At 35.8% G+C, this 20,615-nt stretch overlaps 2 protein-coding genes across 2 annotated transcripts; one reads left to right on the top strand and one right to left on the bottom strand.

The window, feature by feature from the left end:
• stc1l (stanniocalcin 1, like) lies at nt 1–2,832 on the bottom strand. Its single transcript, XM_066650413.1, has 4 exons — nt 2,721–2,832; nt 2,439–2,581; nt 2,104–2,315; nt 1–295 (listed from the first exon to the last, which is right to left on the bottom strand). The coding sequence occupies exons 1-4, from the start codon at nt 2,830–2,832 to the stop codon at nt 1–3; spliced, it is 762 nt and encodes a 253-aa protein (XP_066506510.1).
• Nucleotides 2,833–7,398: 4,566 nt separating this feature from the next.
• Nucleotides 7,399–20,436, top strand: wdr45 (WD repeat domain 45). The gene is made up of 11 exons (XM_066651274.1): nt 7,399–7,509; nt 9,937–9,993; nt 11,387–11,461; nt 12,980–13,084; nt 16,218–16,323; nt 16,432–16,526; nt 16,621–16,700; nt 18,239–18,447; nt 18,907–19,008; nt 19,179–19,324; nt 19,441–20,436. The coding sequence occupies exons 2-11, from the start codon at nt 9,945–9,947 to the stop codon at nt 19,548–19,550; spliced, it is 1,077 nt and encodes a 358-aa protein (XP_066507371.1). The 5' UTR covers nt 7,399–7,509; nt 9,937–9,944; the 3' UTR covers nt 19,551–20,436.
• The last annotated feature ends 179 nt before the right edge of the window (nt 20,437–20,615 follow it).

Genomic DNA, 20,615 nt, shown 5'->3' on the forward strand with positions numbered 1-20,615 from the left:
TTAGTTTAGTATCCTATCTTCGACAGAACGTTTCTTGGCAAAGAGATGATTTGGGTCCCTGTTGCGCAGGGTGGGTTGGATTCTGAACGTGGGTAGCCCCTGGGGCCAGCGAAAGCTCTCCTGGTTATCTGTCCCAGCCTGGCCAGTCCCAAATTCCACTGTGCACTGATTCTTTTGAAGCAGCTGGAAGATGGTGTCCATATCGGGTCCAAGTTTAGACACCAGCCCTGATCGGACCACCTCCACTGTTTCTTCATTGCACTTCATCAGACTTTGCAGCAAGGTACTGTAATATCTACATAGATGAGTTTAACAAAAACAGATCATTCATAATTACTGTTGAAGATTGTTCAGACACTAATATTCAGTCACATAGCTGGGAAAATTTGTGTTAGTACGGTCTTAGCTGTATGATTCATAGTAGGTTTGGGACCAACTCTGGTCCTCATCAGGGTGAAGTTGTTACAGAAAATGAATGAATGAATTAATGAATGAGTGCTGATTACCTGTTTCAAATATAATTTGCAATATTATCCACATAACCGATTAATTAATGTTACTTTCTGTTAACTTGTCTTTTTAATATCATGTATTCAAAAAAAACTAGGACAAAAAAAGAAATAGGTATTATATATAAGTATTTATGGTTTATGGAATGTAGGTATACATCATTATTGGGTACTTAAATGGGTTGATGAATCTAGTTTGGGATTCAAATAAGACAAATAAAATATATCAGATATTTCCCTTTTTAACAATTATGTGATGTATAATTTAAGAGAAGGTGGGATGAAAATACATAACAAGAAAATAGAAGCTATTATTTAAAGGAACACTAAGTAAGATTTTTTTTTTTTTGCTCCTGTAGTTCCCCCTAGTGTAATAATTTTTTACAGCACTATACTGAAATAAATAGGAGTGGTTGCCTACCCTCCTCCTAGTGCAGTTTCCTGGACTGCAGAGCCCTGTTTAGTTTTGACATAGCCCATTTAAACCATTGGAACCAGTTCAGTTTGTTAAAATTTACCACATTTTCACCAATATTAATTGGTTCCCAAAACTGGTAGGGTCTTCAGCACGAAGTGAGGCATCACTGGGTATGCTGAGCTAAAGAAGCTCCATAAAGAGTACAGAGCATGAGCATGCAGGAAAAAAACCTGCAGCACATTTTTCCTGTGGACTGTAGTGTGACACAAGACACGTTATAACGGATAATTTTCTCCAATGTTCAGAAGCTCAGCTGGACAGCACAGAATTCGATATTATTTACACACCTGTATCAGAACTGATATATATATATATATATATATATATATATATATATATATACACTGATTTAAACAGGGGTGGCACAGTGGCGCAGCAGGTAGTGTCGCAGTGGCCAGGGGCCTGGAGGTTGTGGGTTTGACCGCTCCGGGTGACTGTCTGTGAGGAGTTCGTGTGTTCTCCCTGTGTCTGCGTGGGTTTCCTCCGGGTGCTCTGGTTTCCTCCCACAGTCCAAAAACACAGGTTGCAGGTGGATTGGCGACTCAAAAAGTGTGTGTGTGTGTGTATATTGCCCTGTGAAGGACTGGCGCCCCCTCCAGGGTGTATTCCCACCTTGCGCCCAATGATTCCAGGTAGGCTCTGGACCCACCGCGACACTGAATTGGATAAGCGGTTACAGATAACATGATCCTATCCGTTTATCTGTGGATCAATTTCTATTGATCCATTCATCATGAAATTTTTTACACAATATTTATTCATTCATTCATTCATTGTCTGTAACCATTTGTCCAGTTCAGGGTCGCGGTGGGTCTGGAGTCTACACATCACTGGGCACACGAAGGGAACACACCCTGGAAGGGGCACCAGTCCTTTACTGGGCTAGGACACTCGCACCTATGGACGCTTTTGAGTCACCAATTCACCTGCCAATATGTTTTTGGACTGTGGGACGAAACCGGAGCACCTGGAGGAAACCCACACATAATTCTCTGAAGTCTTTTTTCCTCCATATCACACTTATATTGTTATTTAATATAAAGTACATACAATATATTTGGAACATAAAATATCCCAATGACCACAAGTAATGCTGATTGAAATAGACTTGAATACCTGTTAGGAAAATGTCTGGGCACCTGGACAACATCTCCTATAGCATCAGGGTTTGTGTAGGCCACGTTACAGATGTCCAACTTGCTGTAACATTCCTCTTGCACCTCAGTAATCATTTTTTGGAAGGTGGCACAGCGTCGGATGGTTTGATACACCTTAGACGTAATGCCTTTGGCAATACACTTGATGCTCTCTTTTACAAAAGTCTTGCCCTGTGTGAGATTCAAGTAGTTTCTATGATTTGTTTTTAGCAATGTACAATATATTATCTCTTGTGCATGTAAATACCACAATTCAATAATCATAATTTCATTATTATACATTGAATAACTTACCTCTGTGTTGAAAACTGCAGCTGTATTGAGAAAGACATTGCAAATGTCATGCATGCCATCAGTATCACACGTAGAGTTTTCCAGGCAGGCAAATACACTACAGCCCACTTGCAGAGCACTGTTCAGACAACGGGCCACTTCAGCTGATAGGAGGAAAAACAAAATGAAAACATAAATAAAAAATAATAAATATATAAATAAAATAAACAAACAAAAAAAACGGATAAAATATTCAATAAAAAAGAAGCATGTAACATGTTGGAATCTAGATGGCAAACTTACATGGACTGCTGGGTGAAAAACGAGCTTGTCTCAGTGCAGGTTCATGCCCATCTGTGTCAAATGCAGACACAGATAGGACAAGGGCAACCAGAAATCCACTTTTTATGAGCATTTTCGTAGCCGTGACCAAAATGTCTGAGGCCTTGGAAAAGCTTTAATGGTAACTTCTTGTTGAGGAAGGGCTGGGAACCTTATTTATACTCTTGACCAGTTTTAGTATAACAGGTCATAAACCTTGTGTGGATGCTAGTCCAATCAGAAGCCAGTGTCTCAGAGCAAAGTTTAGCCTGCTTGAATTTTAAAACGTTCCATCACCTGATAAATATGTATGAAACGTGTTGATTTTATCTCACTTCCCCACACCCCTTAGGCTAAAACTGGACTTAAGAAGTCTTAGAGCAGCAGTTCTCAACTGTAAAATATAGAAATGTCAGTTAATAATATTATTATTAATAGTAGTAATCATTGTCGTAGTTCTAATATCAGAGCTGGCTGCCACAGTGAACTTTTATATGTGCAGTTGCTTAAATAAAACAGTAGGCAGAAATTTCGAGAAACTCAACTTAGAACTTGGGAGTAACTATGTAATTTCTAAGGTGGAATGACATAGGAATAAGAAAGGAATTTTAGAGTGTACTGGTGTGTTTCTGGAAGTTTAAACGTGTACTGGACCGTGTAAAAACAACAGTATATATAACATAAAAGCAGGTGTTGCCCTGATTCAGCCCCTGTGTATCCTGTACAAGATCCTGGCCTTGTCTCATCTACACTATCATGCTTGGCCATGCTGTTTTATCTCAGATTAACTCTGCACCTAATTTTAACTCACACAGAATCCCTGATCACCTCCTCCTTCATCAGACTCGTACATCACTAATATCATCATCCTGATCATTTTCTTTTCCGCTTCTCCATCATCACTAATATACTACATTTATATTACTATAACCCCTTCATCTGTCATCATTTCACTTTTACTTCTGTTCTCTGTTGTGTCTCCGGTGTCGACCCGAGGAGGATGGGTTCCCCGTATGAGTCTTGGTTCCTTCCAAGGTTTCTTCCTCGTGTGCTGAGGGAGTTTTTCCTTGCCACTGTTGCCCCTGGCTTGCTCATAGGAGGCTTGGACCCGGATCTTTGTAAAGCTGCTTTGTGACGACTTTTTGTTGTGAAAAGCGCTATATAAATAAAATTTGATTGATTGATTGATATATGTTAGCTTTTCTGCTTCAGAGTTTCGTTGTGGCGCTTCGAGGCTTTTAAGGTCGTGGAGAGCAGCTGCGCAGTGCACTCCACCTCTAAAAATATTTATACGGCTATGTTCGTAGATTATTATTTATTAACAATGCAACCTCGGGAAGAACAGTCACAGGTTTATATGACTGCTGTTTACGCAGCTGAGCCGTGTGGAGTCTTTTTTTTCCTCTTCATATCTTGAAGTATAGTTTCGTCTCATTTTCTAATGACACGACACGAGGGGAGATGAGGGGCCTTTGTCAAGGGGCGTTCCGGCTCTGAGTAATTTAGGTATATGTATTGAGAATTATTTTGTAAATTTTGTAATATTTAAAATAACAATTGACCTTTTATATATATATTGAAAATGGCAGTATAAGAATTCATTAATCACTGCATTTATGAGTTCTATCAAAGAAAGTGCACTGCAAAACATGTGCATCGACATTTTCTGTTCTTGGGATACTATTGTATCTAAAAATATGCGTGAGTTTTGGTTTAGGCAATTTAAAGATTGTCATTTTGATGTTAGCAATTGTAATTTTTATCGTGTTTTTAAAATGTACTTTTAATGTTTAACAGTAAATAAAGAGGCCTACTTTACAAACTGCTATAAAACAGAGCAAGGACAATGAAGAACAAGGAGGAAGGCTTTGTTATGGACATGTATCTCTTATAAAATTCAGATTATAGTAATAATGACCAATGTCAAACAAAATGTTAGATTCCATCAGAACAACACACAACAAATAAAAGGGTCATCTATTGCATATTAAGTATGCTTCTGATGAGAAAAAATAACTTAATAATAATTGTGACCTTATTATTCTGTTTTAAAGCTAGCCCCTTTCTTACATTTACTATTCTTTCCTGTTTCTTCAGCAATTATTTCAATTCTGTCAGAATAAGAAGGAAGTGAGTTTTTCCATGACGAATACATTTACCCCATAAACCTTTCCATGTACTTTCTTCTAAAGTTTTAATTACACTGATAGTGATCAAAGCACTCAGTAATTTAGGGGGAACTGAGTGGGCTATTTGTGTTTTACTGCCTTTGCTCACATATTTTCCCACAGGTTGTTGGTCTAGGAAAAGGCACATTCATTCAGACTAAAAATAAGAAAGGTGGAAAAGGTACAGAGAAAACATATGAGCACTGTCTACATATTACTTAGATACAACTATCCATGTATTTATCAACTTAAAACATTTAAAACAACAATTAATAATTAATGAATATTCAAATAAATTAAATTAAATTAAATTAATTATTGACAGCAGGAAGTGTCACAGTCACACAGCTCCAGGGACCTGGAGGTTGTTGGTTCAAGTACAACTCTGGGTAACTCTCTGTGAGGAGTTTGGTGTGTCCTGCAGGTAATTTTATAGTAGTTCTTGGAAGTGACACTTTAGGAGGATATATAAAGAAAACAAAATCTCATTGGATAATTAGTGTTGTTGCAATCTCTATGAAGACTAAACCATTTTAAATAACACAAGTATGTTGTGTGACTGTAGATTCCAGGTATTTTTACATGTTCCCACACCTGAACATCTCAGCAGAAAGCAATTTTCTGATCATTGTGATCTATTTTTAGGGTATTGAAAAGCTAATTGCTAGATCTAATACATGAATAAATGTTGGAAAAATAAATAGATTGATAATACATTATAATAAATTTATTAATAAATTTATTATGTGTATAATTTGAAATATTAATAGCAATGAGCTTTCCCTGTGTTAAATAGAAAGTGACTAATATTTATTGTGCACAGCAAATTCCCCAGTGTTAAATCAACAGCGTTAGTGTTAAATTAACACGGTTAGTGCAATAATTTAACACTCCCAGATTTAACACTGGAGAATATGTTGTGTAATATTCGTTTATACATAATAACAAAGGTGGCTAATTTTAGAATATAACAGCATTTGTTCAATTCAATTTTTAGGGTATTTTTTTGTTGTTGTTTTTTTTTTTTTTTTTTGAGTCATGGCACAATGTTAATAAATATAAAGTGTAATTATGTACAAATAACTAAAATTCTATATTTAAATGAAAATGGCACAAATACAATATATTAAATGGTTCAACTGAGAAATGTTTTTTAATACATTTTAATTTGATGCCAGCAACATGTTCCAAAAAAGCAGAGAAAGGTGTGGTAAAGTTGTTTGGTTAAAAAAAAAACAATACAAATACAACAACAACAAAAATTAGGTTAACTGGAAACAGGTCAGTGACATGATTAGGTTTAAAAGCAGCATCTCATTGAGGCTGAGACTTTTAGAATTAAAGATGAGGAGATTTCATCATCTACAGTACATGATATCATTAAAAGATTCATAGAATCTGGAGAAAGGTTTATATGAAAACAAAAAAGCCCAAACCAGTACTGGTTGACTGTAATTTTCAAGCTCTGAGGTGGAACCTAATTAATAATACATTGACTGTGAATAGTTTGTTGCTGCATCCACAAACACAAGTTAAAACTCACATAGATAGATAGATAGGACCCATAAATGCTCCCACCTTCTCTCAGCCAATTTCTCTCTGACAATTCAATATGGAAAGCCCCAAGCTTTAAGATGGACTGGGGCAAAGTGCCCTCTGGTTCAAAAAATCTAAATTTGAAATACTTTTTGGACATTTGAATGCTGCATCCTCCTGGATAAAGCCAGAATCTGTGATGGTATGGGGATTAATACACATGTAACGACTCCAACACATCTGTGAAGGCACTGTTAACACGGAACATTATATATAAGTGTTGGAGCAACATACTGCCATTTTGACAATGTCTTTGGGAAGGTTTGCTTATTTCAGTAAGACAGTCCACATTCTGAATGGAATTAGAAACCACTTGGTAAACTTGTCCAGACCTGTCGTGCATTGTACATAACTGGTGCGTTATGAAATGAAAATCACTAGAGACCCTGAGCAATTGAGCCACTTAAAAAAAAAAAAACAGCAATTGGTCTCAGTTCTCAAACATTTAAAAAGTGTTATTAAAAGAGGAACTGGTGCAACACATTGGTATTGCCCTGTCCCAACAATAAACACGTAAAATAAATACATACATGAAATAAAAAATATAAAAGAATAAATAAATCGAACAATAATAAAAAGAATAGAGGCAAACACATTGAGAAATACATACATTAAAAAATAAAATTAAATACCTGTATAAATAAAATAAAAATGACAGGGTTTTTCATATATTTTTTATTTATTGACGAATTTATTAATTGATTGCAGATATGGAGCTCCGAACCTGCACTCTTTCTAATAACTCGTTGCTGTGAATGTATTTTCAATCATACATTTTCATTACGAATAGTAAAAAGGCATTCACACTCACATCTCCCAAAAGGCATGTGGTTTTAATACAAAACGGCAGGTGGCGCTGTGAGTTTAATTCCTACAACCAGAACCACAACGAGAAGAAGACAGCAATGATAACAATAACAACAACAACAGTAAAGCTACACGTTGCGTCCTCCGTGTTAAATATTTTGGGAATATAACATTAAAAGAAAAGCTATCACTGCCAAATGGTAGGTGGAAATTATTCATATGGTTTAACACATTATGGAAGCCAAATAAACAAGTGCTGATTTTGTATGTATCTTCGTGTTTTCTTCATGATTTCAACATGCATGTTGCTGGCGAATTATTTTCTTTGTTGACATTCTCCGTACGAAGCGTTACTTTTCGTTGTTTAGGATTTGAGTTGAAGCTTGATAGATGGTCCATCCAGCGTCAATTCATTCAAATTTCATTTTCATAGGCACGCAGTTTATTTGGTGTTTCTCATACCATTCCTCAAATGCAACTAGAATCGACACGGTTTAGCTATCCCCAGGGCAAATTAAAACCTTATTACAATGTATTTAATATGTCATTTATATGGCTATTACATGTAGGGCCAATTTGGTTAGCCATCTCTTATAATTCACCTATAAAGCTGTTAAAAAAATCAGTCTGATAAAAGTCGTCGTCGATATATATATATATATATATATATATATATATATATATATATAATATATATATCAATGTTGAAATCTTCATTTCTTTAGTGGGTTTTATATACTGCTTATAAAAACAGTTAGTTGGTTAGGTGTTTCCCAGAAGTTTTCTATATTGCTACAAAAGGTTCACTGCCAGGGTCTGTATTATCAGTGCAGATGAGGTAAACATTTATTGTATAACTTTGTTATAAATCCATATTACTCTAGATGGCTTTAATGCAGTTTGGATGTCCATTACATATAGGGCAAATTTGATTAGCTATTACTTGTAATTTTCCCATAATGCCACAACAATTCCATTAGGTATCATTTGTCTGTCAACAGTGCAAATTCTACTGTAATACTTTTGTAAATATGGGATAAACGTGGTTAGTTATTTCTCATAATTCACCTCATAACTCATAATTAGCCATCTAACAGGGTTAGCCATTGACTTTTAACCAATTTTTATATGATGAAATTACGTTGTGCAATGTTTTTATTCTGAAACCCATAGTGATGGATTTATATCAATAGGTATTAGTGAAAATATATTACTGAAGAATTTGGCTATACATACAAATATATGAATATAATGGTTCTTATATTATCCATGATGGTACTTTAAGAGTGGATATATTTCTCTATTATTGCAACATCAGACTGAGACATATATTAACCCTATTGGGTACATGTGACCCCTACATTTTGCCCAAGGCTACGTGTCACATTAGCATCGTCTGGGATCACTGGAGACACAGGTTTGACTGATAGCACATGTGATTCACGCACAGAAATATTGTCTTCAAAGACAACCACTTAAGATCAGTTTATGGCAAAAGATCAAAGGGTTCTTTATCACAGTGAAAGAAGAGACAAATGAGGCAGGCAAATCTCTGTACCCCCTTTCAGAAAGGTCACAACCAGTTTTGGGAATCCAGAGATGAGAACCAAAAATGTGACATGAACACTTGCCATATGCATATGTATAAGGTGTAGGTTGAAAACCAGCAACTGGGTCCTGAATGTCAAGAAAACCAAAGAGATCATCGTCGACTTCAGGACGATTTCTATCTCCTCATCAAGGACACAGCAGTGGAGACAACAAAACCAGGTTCCTGGGGCTACAGATAACATACACTTTGACGTGGTCCACTCACACTAAAGCTCTGGTCAAAAGAGCCCAGCAGTGCATGCACTTCCTGAGATGGATGAAAAGAGTACACCTACCCCCAACAATTCTCAGCATCTTCATACTGACCAGCTGCATCTCTGTCTGGGCAGGAGCCTGCAGCACCTCTGACTTGAAGTCTCTGCAGAGGGTGATAATGACAGCAAAGAGAATCATTGGGACTTAACTTCCTCCCATACAAAACATTGCATCAAGTCGCTGTCTGACCAGAGCTCAGAACAAAAACAGTGGCCCCTCCCACCTCCACCATGGACTGTTTTTGCTTCTAGCCTCTGTCTTTGAAAGTCTTCACAGCAGAACAGCCAGGTTCAAAAACAGCTTCTTCCCACATGCAGTAAGGCTGCAGAACTCTAAATAGATGCTGCTGACAATTAATGACAATAAAGACATAAATACAGTTTTTCTCAGATTTGCACTGCACAGCAAATTCACTGTTAGTGTAATCATTTAACACTCTCAGTGTTATGTTAACACAAATAGTGTTGATTTAACACTGGAGAATTTGCTGTGTGGTAGCCAAAGACCATTGTTGGGCCACAGTGGAATTATTGTGGCATTATGGGAATATGATGAGAAATAGCTAAGCAGAATTTCCCCATATTTGCACAGATGATACATGATTACTTGACCGTTAATTGAAAAATGCAGTAAGTCTGAATTCATGGTTAAAATGCTCAACTCTTACCTGACCATTTAAACAGAAAATATGTGAATATGACAAATATGGTCTCCTGTTTTTGCAGCAACATTTATCTCTGTGTTTTGCTTCCTTTACACAGTTCAAAGCATGGCTCAGCAACGAGGAGTCAACAGTCTGCAGTTCAACCAGGACCAGAGTGGGTTACACTCTATGAGCTTTACATTTACTCTCTTTGTGGATTAGTCATGACTGTGTTTTATTCTACATCTCATCAGACTACTTATCTAATTTAAACATAAATATATTAGGAATCTGGGATGAAATTATATTGACATACTGAATATTTGAGGAAGTTTATAAGTGGGCTAACATAGTGGCATAACATAGTCAAACTTACATGAAAAATTGACAGATAAGTACAGGTTCAAATTTGTTCAAACTGTTAAAATGTCACAAAATTTTGCTTCAAAAGGGTACTGTTATTGAAATAGAAATAGAAAAAATCTTTAAATGTTGGTAAAAATTGACAGGATTTTAGGTTCAAACCATACAGTGTAATGTTCCTGACAATTTCTCTAATGTGAGTCTTTTTAAAGACTACAGTTTTTTTCTTTTTTTTTCAAAATTCTTGATTGAAAGAAACTGGCGATTAACAAACTAGTGCTTGTGTTTTTTTGTTTTTGTTTTGTAACGTAGTTGGTCTTAGCACAGTCTCTGCAGCCTATGGATTTAATATACATTTCCTGAATTAATGTACTTAAAAATATATATTTAATTTTGCTGCAGTGCTAGTAATATGCTCATTTCTCAGTGGTGACGGTGAAGGTAGACAGTTGCATGGAGGTGGAAATAGGGTCTCTGAGTTCTGCAGGTCCTGCTCCAGTGCAGTGTTGTAGAGTGGTATTTAAAACTTTGTCAAACCTGTTAACACACTGCTTCATCCAAACACAACCAGTGACACTGACCAGAACCTTATTCCAGAGTAAAATTATGAAAAGGGTTTTTAAGTATTGTAGCCAATTAGTCGCTTACAGTGTAGGAAATATTCAATCTTGATGAAAAACATGTTGTGTTAAAAACATTCAATATATGGTTCAAATGTGCAAACCATTTAAATCCTATATTAAACTAAAGTACAAAAGACATTTTAAATGTTGAAACTGCTGAAACTTAAATATATTATTGTTTTTTTTAAATATCTCAGATAAATCAATAGATTTTTTAGACTAATTTATCTGTATTGAGTTATCAATTTATGGCATATGCCTTCTACAATTTGAAGAGGTACACTCACATTAAACACACAACTGAAAAAATATATCTAACAGTGTTTTTCAAAGAAATGTTGTCATCCAACTAGGAGAAGAGTAATAAAATGTAGTCCTTACTAGGAATCAAACCCAGACTAATTATGATAAAAGTAGCTTTCTTGCCAAAGTAAAAGACTCCTATCATACACAGTATAAGCTAAGCATTTATACTTTTTAGCCATGTTGCTTGTAATTTTGTTTAATTGACCATGACAACTTTTATATTCTTATGTCTAATATGGCTTTGACTTTCTGATTTTATTCTATTATGTTTTGTAGGTTGTTTCTGTTGTGCCATGGAAACAGGAGTTCGAATTTACAATGTAGAACCCCTTATGGAAAAAGGACACCTGGGTAAGGAAATTTTCTCTGGTCCTAAATATTTGAAAATTGTGTGTGTTTATAAATATGCAAGTGCGAGTAAGATTTAAATATTTTTTTAATTAAGTTTACATTTTTTAAAGCCTTCATTTTTCATTATAAAACATACATTAAATAGCTAATGGATTTAATGGTTATAAACTGAATTTGATAATTTTCTTACTGATTACTGAAAACTTTCAGAGTTACGTGCTTTTTTGAATGTAAGTGGTCCCTTAAAGCACTTTGTTTTCAGTGTAGGAGACCTCCAAGGATTGATACATTTTCAGCTAATATTGCTACTTCTGATAGAAAGTCAACAAATTCTTGTAGAAACCTGGTGATCCTGGTGGCCTGTAAATTGCAATTATAAGAAGTTATTTGCTGGACGTTTGCTTTGAGAAAAAGACTTCCAAAAAAGGAAGAATTTGTACAGTGGTGTCTAGATAATCCCAACAGTATTAATCTAAGTATTGGCTGTTCTTCCACTTCTGCCACTCAAGCAAGGGTTTTGTAAATAATTGTATATTTTTGTGGTGTAGCCTATTTAGAGCATTTTTTTTCTAATGCACTCACAGACAAACACACACATATTCTAATACGTTATTTAGATTTGACATATAAAATATACATGCAGACAAAAATTTGAGAAGCTATTAAGACAACATTGAAATTTGATTCAGTCATGCTACAATCTCTTTCATACACACAAACAAACCTCATTCACACACTACCGCTTACACATAATATCAAATTCACTCATGCACACTATCAAAACATTTTTACGCAGTAACAGACTTCACATGCACACCTACAAACCTCTCATGCACATACTATTAAGTCTCTATCACACACTATCCAACTTTCAAACACTATCATACCTCTTATATACACTATCAAACTCTTACACTCATGGTCAAATTTTCTCACACAATACTAGACTTCTCACTCACACACTGTCAAACTCTCAAACACTATCTGACCTCTGATATACACTATCAAACTCTTACATTCACTGTCAAATTCTCTCACATAATACCAGACCTCTCTCACACACACACTCACACCTATGGACACTTATTGCCAATCCACATACCAATGGGTTTTTGGACCATGAGAGGAAACTGGGGCACCCAGAGGAAACCCACACAGACATGGGGAAAACACACCAAACTCCTCACAGACAGTCCCTGAAGCTGTGTGAAAATGACACTACCTGCTGAGCAACCGTGCTGCCCCTCACTCTCCTACGCACTATCCAAAAATGATGGACATGCTATCAGACTCCCACAAACTATCAAACATTCTCTTACACACTGTCAAACTCTTTTACACTATTGAATATTTCACACCACACTTGTTACTTTACATTGAATGCGTACATGTAGCTCATTGATGAGGCATGACTGCCTGTTACTCAGCAATTCACTGGTCATTGGTGAAATACCAAATTCATATATATATAACTACATTTATATAATACATTTATGTAATTTCCCTTTGTTTTTACAGACCATGAACAGGTGGGCAGCATTGCTCACTGTTCGATGCTTCATCGATCAAACCTCTTAGCCATTGTAGGTGGAGGTGTCAACCCAAAGTTCTCAGAGATATCTGGTATGCTTTAGTATCTTTTCACTCTCTCTTTCTAGTGTCTAGGTTGTAGTATCTGTTGTGGAAAATCATTGTAACAATTACGGTGCCAAATATGTTGAGTCTATAAGTAAATTGCTTATAAAAAGCAGCAAGCAATGATTTATTAATTCTCTTTAGGCTGTATTACACTGAAAACAGTATAAAATGGAAACCTGTCTCCTAAATAGAATGCTCCCAAGTCCAGCTAATAAACTGAAATAGTACAAAAGTAAGCAGCAACTTGCCAGAGATTAAGAAAAAACTATCAAGTCATAAGTTAAAATGACATGACATGCAGCAGGGCTGCAATGACACCACATTCTTCCAAATTGTTCGAAGCAAGCAAGACAAGAACACAAATAGAAAAAAACAGAATCATGATACATTAACTGGAACACATATATTCGCCAAACACAATCATCATGTCCAAAAAATGTTGCGATGCTGGGCAAACTGTAAATACAAACAGAATACAATGATATGCAAATTATTTAAATTCTATATTAAACTAAAAATAGTACAAAAGACAACATTTTAAATAATACCTTAATCCAAACACACATATATTATCCAGAAAAAAAGTACATTCACCAGAACACAAGTGCATTTAGTGAAATATACATTACCAACCTCAGATATTAAAGAAAACATATATGAATGAAACCTTAAATGCTACATTTTTGAAAATATTATCCCTGTTATGTCAGAACTATCTTAGAAAACAGGGTGGCAGATTTCAAATAATTGCTTGGCAATACAACCAGCACATTTTCCTGATTTTTAACTACAGTTTCTTGCAAAATTATTAATACCCCTTGAACTTTTTCACATTTTGTCACCTTACAACCACAAACTTAAATGTATTTTATTGAGATTTTAAGTGATAGACCAACACAAAGTAGCACATAACGGTGAGGTGGAATGAAAATGATACATGATTTTCAAAATTTTAATCAAATAAAAATCTGAAAAGTGTGACGTGCAAAAGTATTTAGCCCCCCTATATCAATACTTTGTAGAGCCACCTTTCACAGCAATTACAGCTGCAGGTATTTTGGGTTATGTCTCTACCAGCTTTGCGAATCTAGAGACTGAAATTTTTGCCCATTGTTCTTTGCAAAATAGCTCAAGGTCAGCCAGGTTGGATGGAGAACATCTGTGAACAGCAATTTTCACATCTTGCCACAGATGCTCAATGGGATTTAGGTCAGGACTTTGACTGGGCCATTCTAACACATGAATATTATTTGATCTAAACCATTCCACTGTAGCTCTGGTTGTATGTTTAGGGTCATTGTCTTGCTGGAAGGTGAATCTCTTTCCCAATCTCAAGTCTTTTGCAGCCTCCAACAGGTTTTCTTCCAGGATTGCCCTGAATTTAGCTCCATTCATCTTCCCATCAACTCTGACCAACTTCCCTGTCCCTGCTGAAGAAAAGCATCCCCACAGTACGATGCTGCCACCACCATGTTTCACAGTGGGGATCGTGTGTTCAGGGTGATGAGCAGTATTACTTTTCTGCCACACATAGCGCTTAGCATTTAAGCCAAAAAGTTTAACTTTGGTCTCATCTGGCCAGAGCACCTTCTTCCACATGTTTGCTGTGTCCCCTGCAAGGCTTGTGGCAAACTGCAAATGGCACTTCTTATGTCTTCCTTTCAACAATGGTTTTCTTCTTGCCATTCTTCCATAAAGGCCAGATTTGTGGAGTACATGACTTATAGTTTCCCTGTGGACAGATTCTCCCACCTGAGTTGTGGATTTCTGCAGCTCCTCCAGAGTGACCATGGGCCTCTTGGCTGCTTCTCTGACCAGAGTGCTCTCCTTGCTCCATCTGTCAGTTTGGGTGGATGGCCATGTCTTGGTAGGTTTGCAGTTGTAAAGTACGTTTTCCATTTTTGGATGATTGATTGAACAGTGCTCCTTGGGATGCTCAAAGCTTGGGATGTTTTTTGTGATCTAATCCTGCTTTAACTTCTCCACAATTTTATCTCTGACCTGTCTGGTGAGTTCCTTGGTCTTTATGACGCTGTTTGTTCTCTAGTCTTCTCTAACAAATCACTGAGGCCTTCACAGAACAGGTGAATTTATACTGAGACTAAAATACACACAGCTGGACTCTATTAACTGATTAAGTGACTTCTGATGGCAATTGATTGCATTGGATTTTATTCAGGGGTAACAGAGTAAAGGGGGCTGAATACTTTTACACATCACACTTTTCAGATTTTTATTTGATTAAAATTTTGAAAACCAAGTATCATTTTCATTCCACTTCACAATAATGTGCTACTTTGTGTTGGCCTACCATTTAAAATCTCAATAAAATACGTTTAAGTTTGTGGTTTTAAGGTCACAAGCCACTGTACACTTAATAATCAGTGGGGAACATTTTGAAAATATCAGTACATCCAGTTTTGAAACTGAAATTTTCAGCAGCTCATCTGCACAAATCTTTCCTTCATATTGTGCCACACATAAAAGAGAGACAGGTCTGGACTGAAGGAAGACCAGCCTAGCATCTCTGATTAGACAGCAATATGTATGTAGCTTTCAGTATTAATGGTTTCTTCACAGATGTGCATGTTACCCTTAGTAGTCCATTTCTCTTTGGCCAGGCCATTTATTATTTCCAAAGATCCTAGTCCCCTGTTTTCTCAAAGGACAAGGCATTTTGTTTGAAGGTCCTTTTATACAAAGCGTTATTTCACAAAGACTTTTAAAGGAGACCTATTAAGTAATACATGACCTCCTGTTCAGTTTCTGTGGTCTGTCGTTTTGTTTTACAGTCCGAAAATGTGGGGAAAAAATGAGCTGTTCTGATTTTGTGCAGCTTCTTACGTAGAGGGCAGGAAATTTAGGGAAACAAGAATGGAGAAAAATAATACCAAGCAGAAAATGGCCATAACCTGAGCCTCTGCTTACTTGCTTCTCACTCCTGGGCAATTTTTATATTCATTTCAAATACTGTACAATTTTTTATAATTAAAATGTATAAAATACATTTTATAAAATCTCAATATGAGTGTACATGAAAATAACATGGCTTTTTGTCTTATTGCTTTATAGAAATGTCCTATTTAATATTTCAATGTATTGTTTTGTCTTGCTGCAGTTTTAATCTGGGATGATGCTCGAGAGGTGCGAGACACCAAGGATAAATTAGTGCTAGAGTTCACGTTCACCAAACCAGTACTAGCTGTACGCATGAGACATGACAAGTAAGAACAAGACTTTTGCCACTGGCAGCAGTGTATCATTCAGAGGAGAGTCACATAAACTTAGTTCATGTAACATATATTTAATATTGTATTTTCTTTTATACAAAGGATCATTATGGTGTTGAAGAACAGAATCTACGTGTACAGTTTTCCAGAAAACCCAGTAAAGTTGTTTGAATTTGATACTCGAGATAATGTAAAAGGTATTTTATTTTTGCTTTATGCTTGAATTCAGAGTAATTTCTGAACATGGTCATAAGCTTTTGTAACTAAAAACCAAATGCTATATTCTCTTAGGCCTGTGTGACATCTCTCCCAGTATGGAGAAGCAATTGCTGGTTTTTCCTGGACATAAATGTGGCAGCTTACAATTGGTGGTAAGTCATGTGCACGTTGGCCAGTAAAAGGTTGTAGCTTGTGTGTGTGATAATGCGCACATGAGTTAGGGTTAGGGTTTCATTACAGAAAAAAAGGTGGAAATATTCAGACCAAAAATATGTATGTATGTATTAAACAATTAATCAGATCAGTCTGTGTAGTCGCCATTGATATTTATGCTCACATTTGACCCTAATGTGTAGATGTCCAGTTTAAAATAAATGTATATAGTTGTAGATATTAGAGTGGACAAAATAGGCTTTGTGTAATTGATTACTTTCAAAATGCACCTGTGAGCCATTAATTACCAAATTTTTTTTAGAGATAAAAATGATCCAATGGACAAGATCTATAGCTGTTTACTCCTACATAGAGTTACACACTACAGAGAAATGACATTTAGTTATATTATGTGTTACTGCCTCAGCTACTTTCTGCAGTGAGCCCCACATACTGTGAATATGCTTATTATCATCCAGAGTGTGAGAAAAGAAGAAAGGAGGGAGAGAAGGCTTCAAATACAAAACAAATAGAAAATAAATGGTTGTATAAAGGGTAGCTTTTGAGTGTTTTCCTACATGTATTAATATAGGGTTGGTGCCCCCCCCCGACCAACTGTTAAAATCTTCCCCACGCCAAACTCACCCACATGGGCACAGTCATGCTAGAATAGAAGAGGGGTTTCCCTAATACTTTCCCACAAATGTCCAAAATGTCTTGGCTTTATATTTTCTCTTAATTGGAACAAAGATGCCTAATCCAATCCCTGAAAATCAACCCCACTCGTGTTGTTTGTCACTCCACAGTTAGTGTGTAGGCAGTGTGCTGGTGACTTTTACGAAGTGTGTGCCTCAGCACTCTGTTACCCCCTCTGTAACATCCTGTGGTCTGCTAATTAGACTCTGTGTTCCTGTGGTTCCTAAAGGCTTCCGCTTTTAAATAAAACAACTCAAAGTTGATTATGGAATATCTAGGAGGGAAGAAATATAGCCATACCTGAATCCAGAGAGCTCTTTAGAATGACTCATCCATTCAACATATGTTTCTAAGAGTAGGCAGCATGGCTAGGTACTTGATTTTATACATCTTTGGCAATGAAATTGCATGAAACACCTCAATTCAATGATTAGGAGGTGTGTCCCAGTGATGTGTATAGTTTAACATGTATTACTACATTTTAGTAACTTTAGTATTGTGGTATTTCACAGTGCAGTAACATTTTACAGTAAGTACAGTTACAATAATGTGCAACGTTTATGCTGTAATTTTCCAGACTTAAGACAATAAAGCAAACTGGCAAGCTGTTTAGTTCACTATTAAGCAAAGGCAGCAGGTTCATTCCCAATAGAAATGTTGCATAATGTAATTGGTCCTCAATAGCAAGCTTCTTGCCTGTATCATGCCTCAATGAAACAGTTTTTATTTTTACTATTCTTCTCTGTGTTCACACTGATATTTTTATTAAATTACTTGTCATAAATACATCCCTTGTTTGAATACTGTATATCTGCACCTTTTGTTTATCTATTTTTTACAGGACCTTTCTAATGCAAAGCCTGGTACGTCTTCTGCACCCTTCACTATCAACGCTCATCAGAGTGAAATAGCTTGCCTGGCTCTTAATCAGGCTGGTAGTGTGGTAGCCTCTGCTTCCCGTAAGGGTACCCTGATCCGCCTATTTGACACAGCCACGCGTGACAAGCTTGTGGAGCTACGACGAGGAACTGATCCTGCTACTTTATACTGGTGACTGTTGTATTTAAAAGTGATAACATTTACATACTGGTACTGTATAGTTGTACAGTAGATATATCTTATCTATAGTTTGTGGAAAATTTTAAGTTCTGGCAATTTGCTCATATTCATGTCATGAGACAGAAAAATGTGGTGATTCTGATTTCCTATGGACCTAGAATATGAGATTAAAACCACACATAAATTAAATCTACAAGCACAGAGTACAGAGCAAATTTTGGTTCATACAGTTTGATGAACATGTACATGCACCTTCGTCAAATGAAAAATCTCAGTTATAGGGTTTTTCATTTCGAAAATATGTACTTCTCAGTTTATGCAGAGACATACTTATAATTTGTAGAGTTGTTACAGACCTAATCATTTATATTAACACTGTAGTCCTTCTACATTTTACATGTTTTACAGTATATCACTTGTTTTATCAATTACCTCAATTTTGTTTTTCAGCATCAATTTCAGCCATGACTCTTCCTTCCTGTGTGCTTCTAGTGATAAAGGCACTGTTCACATTTTTGCTCTCAAGGACACCAAACTGAATCGCAGATCTGCGTAAGACCATATTTGCTCTGAATTAACTTTAACATTAACTTTATATATTTTTTCTGGTTGACAATAATGCACCATGTTTCAGATTTAGTTGCTCTTTATGCATAATGTAGTGTTTAGCTATTTATACCTTTAATTATTTATAATTTACTTTCTCATTGTAATTTTTTTAGCTTGGCTCGGGTGGGAAAAGTTGGGCCAGTGATCGGACAGTATGTAGACAGTCAGTGGTCTCTAGCCAGTTTTACTGTTCCAGCTGAATGTGCTTGCATATGTGCCTTTGGGAAGAACACCTCCAAAAATGTCAACTCTGTCATTGGTGAGTATGCTTTGTGATGACATCTCTCTTGAGATGGCAGAATGTGCTTGCATGCTTGAACTATGCTTAAAGATTTATATTACACCATTATGAGTTTGTCTTTTTCTTTTCCTCAGCTATATGTGTTGATGGAACTTTCCATAAGTATGTCTTCACCCCTGATGGAAACTGTAATCGTGAAGCTTTTGATGTGTATCTTGATATCTGTGATGATGATGATTTCTAAGGTTGACATCAACAAGAGTTGGATACAAACTGTAAGATTGTAAAGATAAATTATGTAGATAAATAACTTGGCAATGTTCAGCAATAGTATACTTGTATTTTGTGTACAGGACAGGACATGTAATACTAGGTTGTACTTTATAATATACGTGTGTTTTTCTTAGTGGTCTCTGTAATCTTCAGTGAAATTCGAGGAATGTAAATCTTAAGTATGTTTGCAATTTAAACATTATGCGCTCCTCTCAGTACACTCTCAGAAATTTAATTGTGGAAGTGTAACCCAAATGGGGCTGTTAAAAATGTATGGTTCTCCAAAAAGCCCAATACAAATTTGATGACAGAAAATATAAAGAGTGCTGATTGACTGTAATTACCTGTATGACCCCAACAAGTGTGCATCCCCATTAGCTTTAAGAACATGTTATTTTTGCCAGACAGGTGGTTGATTTTAAAAATGTACAGATTAAGTTTTTTCAACCATATTGTCCCAAATTTCATGAATTATCAAAATAATGTTTAATAAACATTACATAAAACTAGACAATATTAAATTTTTCTCAGATAAAATTATGTTCTACTTTTATTTAAAACTGTTGTCTGTTGACACCGTGACCCTGAAATGGAAAAGCAGAAAAGAAGATGAGATGAGATGAGATGTTGTCTGTTGAATACCCTTGAATTTATTTAGGACTCCAAAAACCCAAGAAGACAAAGACATTCAAGGTGCACAATACATCTTGCCGAAATCTAGCAAGAATCTTTTTATGTGACACCTGTTGATTAAAGTGTTTAAACAATTGTTACCAATGCTATTTTTTATGATGTCTTAATGTTTTGCTTGTATAATCTCAAGCAAATTAATTATTTTATTATAAATCATCAAATAAATCATTAAAAGAATCAAACATTTTTTCTACACCCATTTCATTTAATAGAACATAGTTCTGTTGTATGATATGAATATTAAGACATATGTGTCTCAGGAAAGATATTCTCATTTCATTACTTTGAATACATACAAGTAATTACATGCTCATGTGCATACATGATTCATGTATAAAATGAA

This window comes from Hoplias malabaricus, chromosome 18 (assembly GCF_029633855.1).
Source record: "Hoplias malabaricus isolate fHopMal1 chromosome 18, fHopMal1.hap1, whole genome shotgun sequence".
Classification (NCBI taxonomy): domain Eukaryota; kingdom Metazoa; phylum Chordata; class Actinopteri; order Characiformes; family Erythrinidae; genus Hoplias; species Hoplias malabaricus.